This window comes from Aspergillus stella-maris, assembly GCF_047715825.1.
Source record: "Aspergillus stella-maris strain CBS 113639 unplaced genomic scaffold BDV14scaffold_78, whole genome shotgun sequence".
Classification (NCBI taxonomy): domain Eukaryota; kingdom Fungi; phylum Ascomycota; class Eurotiomycetes; order Eurotiales; family Aspergillaceae; genus Aspergillus; species Aspergillus stella-maris.
In genome coordinates this window covers 142,451-151,550 of record NW_027396872.1, presented here as the reverse complement: position 1 = coordinate 151,550, position 9,100 = coordinate 142,451, and the positions used below count along the sequence as shown (strand labels likewise).

The following is a 9,100-nucleotide window of genomic DNA, read 5'->3' as shown; positions in this document are numbered from 1 at the left end:
TTTTCCTAGCGTCGTTGTATCACATCGTCGTAGCTTCTGATTGATTGGCCGTCGTTGGTCCACACGTTCTAACAGGGTGTTAGGTAGCTTCCATGGCCATCTAGAACCAGGAGTCGATACCCCCCCCTTGTACGCCCATTGGTGGCTGGAATAAAGACTTTTTAAAGCCAGTGAAGGCCAATTGCATCTGTAGTCCATCCATTAGTACTTATTTTAATCCTCCAACTACCAGGAATCGCGCCTTCATCGTACCATCCCTTAATATGGACCTTTCCTTTAAAGATAATGGTAGAGGGTATTAACCACCCCCTTGTATTCACGCATTTAATAGTAGTAACCCATTCCTGATTCCCTGGCTGTATAAGCCATGGCTTTCCAGGCATTTTTACTCTAGAAACTACCTTTATTGTTGCAATAAGACCCATAGCAAACCCAGTCTTATTAAAGTTGTAAATATCCTTATCCTAAATCCCCCACTAATCTTTGGTCTTCTGCAGCTCATTAAACTATTAACCAATAATTTTAGGATCTTTACATAATGCTCTTTGGCGGTTAATCTTTCATGCAAACCTGCTTTTAATCTCTGGCCGGTGCTTGGTAAACTCTGTAACCCAGTTCTTTCTAACTAGAGGTGTGGTGGTTGGGTTCTCGGCCTTAAGGATAATTTAAGCCATCTCTTGCACCTGGAAGTGCCTAGGGGGAGAGCACCACGTATATCAAGTAATACTATCCACGCCACTAGTGCTTCTTCCTGTTGTATAGATAGTTTATGCTTGTGGTTGCGGAGTTCTCCTTGAAATTGACGTTCCTTTAATTGATCACGTAGGGTTTGGGGAGGCAAGTTATAACTCTTGATTGCTTGCTCAATATTGGGAATTTTTTTCATTTTTTAAATCTTGAATCGGGCATTGGATCCTGCCTTCTTGCTCTAGTAATTCTTGCTTTAATTTACGCGCTTTTCATGGCATGGTGGGTGGTTAAAGATGGTAGGTGGTAGACGCGTCGGAATTTTTTGGAGTTCTGCGAACCGACCGGGAACTACGAACCGACCGGGATTTACGTTATCGCGAACTCTATGCTGTGTGAAATTTGGACCTGCAGACTTGTGCGACCAACAAAGAAGAAAGAGATTGCAGTTCGCAGGATTCAGTCTCATCACCAAGGCCAAGTCTCGGGTTCGGGAACACCCTTGAAGCCATCACCTTCGCTCAAGCCCTCGTGATGACGGTAGATCACCAAACGGCCGTACTCGAACCTTCCAGACCCCGTAGGATGCGGTCATTGAATCTCAAGACCTGAGACTATGAAGTCCTTTACGGAGTCCGCAATTTGCCCTTTGTAGAGAGCTATTCCTGGGCTAGCCTTGCGATCGGCTATTTCTGCTCCTGACAGCTCTGAGCTATTCAGTTCGGCCTTGGCTAGATTCCGAGTCAAAATGGAGCCCTCCTGTCATCCTTCACGAATCACGGCACGAGGGTGTTTGCGCAGTTCGAACCATTCAGCGCGGAGGGTTTATGGCGCCACGAAGTCTTGCAGACAGGACGGCAGAAATCTGCATTCTCGGCAGTTCCAGCTCGGCATTGGCTGAATCACCACTGCACGGTTGGGACCAGCTAAGCAAGGATAAACCAGGCTCAAGGATTCTGATGCTGGATAACTGGTTTATGCGAAGGTCGTTGCAGAACCGTTCGGATGTTCTCAACCGTTGAGAGTTCAGCTACTGCAGCTAACGGGCCCCATCAACGTCTCTGGATCCAGGATGGCTCCGTGACCCAGCAGTCAAGCGGCGGTAATTCGCAGGGCCTCTGCATGCGATGCACAGGCCAAACTCAATTTAGCAGCATATTCCTGTTGCCCCCCTTAAAGGCGGAAATTCGAAGATCAAAGAGAAGCTCCGCTCCCGTCGACTTAACGTGCAAATGGAAGGAGCCGAAATGCTCCTGAGCTGTGCGCGCAGCTCCAGCGACAGGACGAAGCGAAAAGTCCGGCCGCCGTGGGTGGGTTTTCCGTCTTTAGCTGTGAGGATTGCCTCGTTTGGGTAGTGATCGGACATTGGCGTGCCCGTCCGCCATGAGGTTCTCGGAAACGAGTGCGAGCGACGATCGAGAACCCCAAGCTCGAGCCACACTTCAGAGTTAGGGATGGATTCCGTTCATTTCCACCTCGAACATCGTCATTCACCAAAACCTGCCATGTGGACGGAAAAGTCAAATTAACAAGCATCGCCCCCTGAAGCTCTGAATATGCCGTTGATACCGAAGCCCTCCCAGAGGCAAAGATCTCCCCTAGCTCCTCTCGTTCTCTTACTCTCCCAGGCTTGGTGCCGTTTTCTTTCTTGTCATCTTAGTTGCAATGCTAATTTGACGGCTCCACTCTGCATGAACGGTTCCTCCACAGTTGAGCCGTTGTACATTATTTTGCCCATCGCAATCACTGTCACATTGCGTTAAGCTGCATCTACATCATTAGTGCTCCTTATTCTTTGGACATCTGCTCTGCGCTATCTCCCTGTTCATTACTTGGGAGTTCTTGATCGTGTTTCAGAAATGGGGTTGCTTCTTTTGCATTTTATACTTGATGTCCATGCTTGCTCCATTCAGCTTTGATGTTGTTTTTTTGTTTCTGTCATCTATGGCTTTGACCAGCTCGACCCGGAGACAACTCTGCCGATAACGTTATGAGGGGTTGGTAAGTGGGATGCGTTCACCCTCGGCACCACCATTAGCGATGTGATTCTAATCCTGCTGCTTACTCCGCCAGTCTGACGTGCCGCAAACGCCATCTGAAATGTTAGCCCTTTCTCGGACGATTCCCGATCCTTCTAGTGTCAGTGCTTAACGATCTATCTATATCCAGGTGATAAAACCGAACCTGAATGCCTTCGCTGCCAGCGTTCTGGACGACAGTGTATTCCTGCGCCAGCGAAGCCGGAGGAGGTCACGTTCCGGCATGGTCAAAACCCGTCTATGCGATCTAGAGGCCCCCCTCGTTACGGTGAAAGTGACTTATCATTTCCGGATGATCAAGTTTGGATGGACATGCCGTCTGGATGTGGGTGTTCCACTTAACCCGTGCACATTGGGCCAGCGCCATCTTGGTCCAAAGACTAACTTATCTAGTATCATTCGAGGACGAGACCGATCAGACTGCCTCTGAATATCACGTTGTTTCGGCCGAAGCATCACCGGTAGTCCCTCGGGGCACGCGCAAAGCTCGGTTCAGCACCTCGACCTCGACCCTACCCTCAATAGCCTCTCCAACCCAGACATTCACTTCAGGTGGCATTGGACCATCTTCTCGCAGAATCTCCCACACCCGCACAATATCAATGGAGTCGCTTCTACCGCCAGACACTCCGCGAGACAATCCAAAGTTAGCCGATTTCAACCAAGCATTCCTTTTACGACATTTTCAAAAATCTTTAGGCCCATGGGTGCGTGGAAACCACTCTATTGGCTTAGCAAAATAATACTAACCTATGAAGCTTGATTCATGCGACCATGAAAGACAGTTTTCGACGGATATTGTTGAGCGCGCGCCCTCATACCCTCTCTTACTATATGCTTGTCTAGCCACCGCCGCCCGCCACCTTTCACAAACGACGAACCTCGTACCACCGAATACAGCAGATGAATACCACGAGAAATGCATCGCTATACTACTACCCGGACTGGGGAATTGGGAGTCGAGAATTGGCCTTGATATTCTGCTGGCGTCCACGGTTATACTCCGCTTCTTTGAACAAATCTCGTGTACGTCAAGCCATCTGATAGCTTAACCGTCGGGGACTATATATCTGACAGCTGGGCAGCTCACGCCCCATCAAACGACTCTCAGCGCCACCTTTTAGCGGGCTCTGTGTACATTAGCTCCCACCTCGACTGCGCTGTGTCTGGTGGACTGGCCGAAGCATCCTTCTGGGTCTTCGTAATGCAGGATATCCAATTTGCGCTGGCTTCTCAAAACCCTCTGCGGTTAGAATTGAGTCCGTTTGATCAGAAACTTCAGCAGATGTGGACACACCGAGCACCCCAAACAGACCGCGACTGGGCCCATCGGGCGGTATGGCTTTTGGCGGGAGTGATCAACTACTGTTACGGCGTCCACGAGCCTCACGCAAGCGAGGCGGAAAGAAGCATGTTGAAACATAGAATAAATGCATGGGAGGCTCGAAAACCTGATACCTTCCGGCCGTTGCATTTCTCCCTTGCAGATTCGAGGATTGGGAGACCGTATCCAGTTGTGTGGTACACGAAATCGTTATATGGTAGGCATTCAATTTGGTGGTGCCGATCGCTTTACTGACTTTCGAATAGCGACCGCTGCGCAGCATATCTGCATGGCCAAAGTGTTGATCCAGGATTATGAGCTTCGAAATATCTATGCAAGTCCTAATGCAGCTCAGAACACTACCGCAATGGAGGTTCGTCCGCTAACAACCGAGTCATGATGATTTGAAAACTAATGATGGCAGGACGACGTCTTGAAAAATCTAGGCATTCTCTTTGGCATCGCGCTATCAAGTGACGGTGACCCTTCTGCTCGTATAATGGCATGCCATGCACTATTTGCTCGTAAGCTCGATTACCATTTTTGTTCGCTCTCAAGCGGTCGCTAACCGGCATCAGATGGCTCATGGGTCCGTGATCCCCTCGCGCAGAGGTGTCTTCTTGATCTTCTTCGGCAAACAGAAACAGAGAATGGATGGCCCTGGACATTTGTGTCACAGAAACTAAGCCCAGAGTGGCGCCTAACTGCAAGCTAGCGTTTTCTTCCTAACCCTACACCCCATCTGACCAGAATTCTGAAACCCCCCCACTAGCCTATTACCACGACTTTCAGGCCGCAGAGAGACAGCCATCAATCTATGGCGGTCCCGCCGATCTCTCCGGCACGTTTACTCCGCGGCTGATATCGACGAAACATCAGGAAATGGCCCGCTGCGGACCTCAAGGCCAACCACCAGCTATAATACTTATATACACCAGGGTATTTTCCTTCGCCCTACCGGTGCCAGCCCGGTATCAGCAGGATTTACTGACCCCATATATGTATGATTGCCCTCGAAAACGAGCAACGGTTCTCTTTTGTACAATATGACTACACATAGAAATACATGCCTTACGACTTGAAATCATTATCTCTAGGTGCCATCCTTTGTAGCAAAAAACAAGGCCAATAGTACTTCAGAGTCTCCATAGATATATTCCTACTCTAACTGTACAGAGTAGATAGTAGGACTGAGACCCACGTGACAGGGTCCAACGGCGACGCCTTCCCCTTCCGGAATAGCAAACTGGCCGTTTAACCTTTTTCCCGGCCTCCTCTACTGCGAACTTGCAATTAAACCATTGCAGATCTTTATATCCATTGGAGTCCCAAAAGAGATTATAGCCGGCACAATGGCTCGCTTGCTCACGCACTTCGCTCCGCCACCGGTCGGAATCTCATCAGCAAAGGAGGCTTCTTCCACAACTGCTTGAGCCTTGCCTCCTCGATCCAGTCAGAGTCCCCGCTCCTGTCAGCCAAATCCCAGTCAAAGGCGAGCACCGCCTTGGCCAAGGCAATACGCATCTCAACCCATGCAAGAGTGACACCAATGCACATACGTGGACCGATGCTGAAGGGAACAGTGAACGGCTTCTTACTCGCCGGGACATCGCTCCATCGCTCCGGCTTGAACTCATCTGGTTTATCTCCCACAGTTCGAGCATCATGATGGATGGCCCAAACATCGGCGGAGACATAAACCCCGCCTTGAACGAAGGTGCTGTCGACGGTTTCGCCGCCGGGTGGGCTAACGCGAGGAGGCCCGACGGGCGAAGGAGGAAACAACCGCATCGTTTCCTCAAGAACGGCATTCAAATAGGGTAAACGTGCGGTGGCGTCGCCGGTAACATCAGCTAGATGGGTGAATTCAGTCCGAATCTCGTCTTGGAGCCGGGACAGGCAGTGTGCGTGCGCGGGCTGCGAAAGGTACCAGAGTGCTGCTGTCAATGCGGTGGCACTGGTTTCTGCACCGGCCGTGAGCATGATCATGGTTTGATTGGCGAGCTCTGTCTCCGAGAAGCTACCGTTGCAAATCGCATGTTCGAGGAAGTCATCGACTCGGGCGCGGCTGTCAGCGTTGCTGTTACGCGCAGGCCCGTCTTGAATTCGTTTGCGCGTCTTTGCGAGCGTCATCGCACCATGTTGGGCAATTGACTCAACAGCCGCTCGGGCCGTTGCCGAGATGTACGGCATCCAGCGCAGTAGGGGTCCCACGAAAGCTAGCCGCTTCCTCAGGTTAAAGATGGAACCACTGTATGTGGCATCCAGCAGGATAGACACCCATGGATGGCTTTTGTTGTCTCTCGTAGCGTTGAAGGACTCCCCAAAAGTAAGTTCTCCGATGATATCAAAGGTCAACCACTCAAACCACTTGGAGACGTCAATCGGGACTTGGCCGTTGCGTCCTCTCGCCGCCATCTGATCTACCCACAGGTCGACATGAGCGTGCACGATAGGTTCCTGCGAGCGGACTGCGGAAGGACGAAACTGCGGCGCGAACAGTCTGTGCTGTTGAGCATGTTCCTCAGGGTCCAAAACGAAAGCAATGTTGGGATGGCCGTTGTCATAGAAGCGGTCAGACTTGGGGAATAGCTTGCGTGTTTTCGACGGCGCGCCGTATATGTCGCGGAAAGCTTGGGCCGTTGCAAATGAAAGCTCGTTAGGCGCGATGCGCACGATATCGCCGTATCGGCGATGAGCTTCCTGGATTTTGCGGTTCCATAGGCCGCTCGTCCACGCCTGCGCATACCATAGCTCTGACACAGCCGCAAGCGGTGGACCTGGATACTTGGCCAGTGGATGCAGCCAGTACAGGGAGGCATAGGTTGCCAGCCAGTATGTCAAGACTAGGGCTGCTGCGCCCAGCGCAAGAATCGTAGGGGAGAATGGAAGGATCATTTCGAGTGCCATAGTGGGTTGAAACGTCAGTATCACAGCACTTGATAAGAACAGAATCAGGTCCCAGAGCCACAGAACGGATGGGATCCCTTAAATCCACCCGCGAACGACACAGACATTGCGGTCCGTTCCTCACTTCCCCACGCTGCTCGGACCTCCTTCTATTTCTGTGAAGCGGCTCAAGTAGACATGGGGTTTTGCCAATCAGGGAAAGACGTATTACTCCAATATGATAGAGACTGGATCACTGGCTTACGACCAGAAATAATATGCAGTAGGGGTGGGTCAATCCGTTTCACAAAGATTAAGACCAGAATCCACTAACAACTCTATAGTAGTGATCACCAGCTAATTGAACAGCTGTCAGTTCTAGCCCTATCTAGTCTACTCAGCCTCTTGCGGTCTTGCCGCTACCAAGGCCCCGCTCGCGACAACTGTCTTTCTTGACCTTCTGATACTACCACTTCATCAGGTTCACATGTCACAAATCGGAGCACAATGTATCCTGTCATCTCGATACCTGGTGCGCTCTTACTTCTATTCATCGTCTTGGTCATGTGGGCTTTGCATCTTCTAACCAAGTTGCTATTCATTCCTGTTGAGGTGCTCAAGGGTCAACGTTCTTAGCGCCAGCCTCGGCCTCAACGAGGGAGACAAAGAGCCCCTCGTACGCACCGTGCTCAGTATTCAACCTCTCGTTTGAGAAAAACTTCATCCATATTGCTCTGACTATCCGAGCCAAATACCAATTTCCAACTTGCACCGTTCTCATCTTCGTCTCTTTTTCCAACCCCCTCCAACAAGAGTCCAACAAGAAGCCCGATCACCATCGGTCTGAACGACTTACTCGCGGGAGATACGGAGGGCCCAGCATCAAACGCGAGGAAACTATCTTTCTGCGCGGAAGAAAGAGCCATCCATCGGCCTGGCGTGAATTCTATTGCATCAGGCCCCCATGTTTGAGTGTCGAGGTATACGGCTTCAACGTCTGCTGCGACAGTGGTGATTGTGGAATTGGGATCGGAATCCTCGAATGCACGTCGAACTCGGCGCGTTGGCGGATAAAGGCGGAGGGCTTCAAGGACAACATACTCGGCAGAGATGGAGGCGTCAGTGTGGTTGTCTAGTTGACAGTAGAACTGTGCATGTGCAGGGTTTCTCATGAACTCTACCAGAGCGCTCTTACAATGCTCATTCTCAGGGCTCTCGCCATTGTGCAGGACAATAAACAGTCTGAGGACAACGCGCCAGAGGGTCTCGAAACCGGGGAGAATGAGGTTGAGGGGATTCGAGACTGGGTCCAGAATGTTGATCTTGGCGTTGTTGGTCCTTGTGAAGACAGCGGAGAGGCGAGACTGAAGGGTTTTGTTCTCCTTGAACTCCAAACCCCTCTAGCCGCTCTGCTCTGCTGCCTCGAATTCCACAGCCACTCTTCATCCTCATCCAAGCACTGTTTAACGAATCCCCCAGCTTGGCAAGGTTTTTGTGGTGAACACGCATATTATTTTTCATGTTGAACAGGATCCAAAGGGATGTCCTTAGAGATAGAGCTTGAACCGTCGAAGAAAGCTTTAGTTCCCCACGGCTGCTGCCCTCGCTCTTATTCTTACTCTCCTCAATAATGTATCTTAGCATTCCACGCAACCCCTCTGCAAGACGAGCCCAGTCGATACCAACAGACCCAACCCCTCCAAGAAGCGGGCGGACATGGTCAACAAATCCTCTCACCCGGCGCCGTCACGCATCGTGAATGCATTGCGAATGCCGAATGTTCGTGCCAGAGGCTAGTTTGGAAGGGCTCTGGATTTGGAATGGGATAGCTTTGGTTTTCTCGCTCTTGGAATGGTAGCGTGCGGCTATTAGGGTGCGGCACTCATGTGCTGTGTAAACGGTTGTGTGAGGTTTGTTGCGAGGTGCTGTTGTTCGGGAATAACTTTCAGACCGGAGGTAGTCGTGATAGCGCTGGAACATGACGATGCTGGCGGTTATAGCTAGGAGGAGAGTAGGGTAGGCAGCCATCGCCATCGAGAAAACAGCTTGTGCCATGGTACCTTTTGCGTTGAGTTGCCCAGTGTGATGGGTAATACAGGAAAACCAAATAATAGCCTGAAATCTATGTTCTGTATAGCTGATATTGGACCTTCTAGTACGG

The 9,100-nt window shown here is 50.7% G+C and overlaps 3 protein-coding genes across 3 annotated transcripts; 1 reads left to right on the top strand and 2 right to left on the bottom strand.

Moving 5' to 3' along the window:
• Positions 1-2,378: 2,378 nt before the first annotated feature.
• BDV14DRAFT_192937 (Zn(II)2Cys6 transcription factor) lies at positions 2,379-4,765 on the top strand (the record flags this gene model as incomplete). The annotated part of the gene is made up of 9 exons (XM_073771696.1): positions 2,379-2,435; positions 2,726-2,789; positions 2,857-3,051; positions 3,120-3,433; positions 3,485-3,752; positions 3,812-4,267; positions 4,317-4,423; positions 4,475-4,574; positions 4,629-4,765. 9 exons carry the CDS (start codon positions 2,379-2,381, stop codon positions 4,763-4,765), a joined length of 1,698 nt encoding a protein of 565 aa, XP_073623515.1.
• A 650-nt stretch (positions 4,766-5,415) lies between these two features.
• Positions 5,416-6,960, bottom strand: BDV14DRAFT_192936 (cytochrome P450; the record flags this gene model as incomplete). The annotated part of the gene is made up of 1 exon (XM_073771695.1): positions 5,416-6,960. One exon carries the CDS (start codon positions 6,958-6,960, stop codon positions 5,416-5,418), a length of 1,545 nt encoding a protein of 514 aa, XP_073623514.1.
• Positions 6,961-7,628: 668 nt separating this feature from the next.
• On the bottom strand, positions 7,629-8,994 carry BDV14DRAFT_204648 (uncharacterized protein; the record flags this gene model as incomplete). The annotated part of the gene is made up of 2 exons (XM_073774566.1): positions 7,629-8,277; positions 8,690-8,994. 2 exons carry the CDS (start codon positions 8,992-8,994, stop codon positions 7,629-7,631), a joined length of 954 nt encoding a protein of 317 aa, XP_073623513.1.
• Positions 8,995-9,100: the final 106 nt, after the last annotated feature.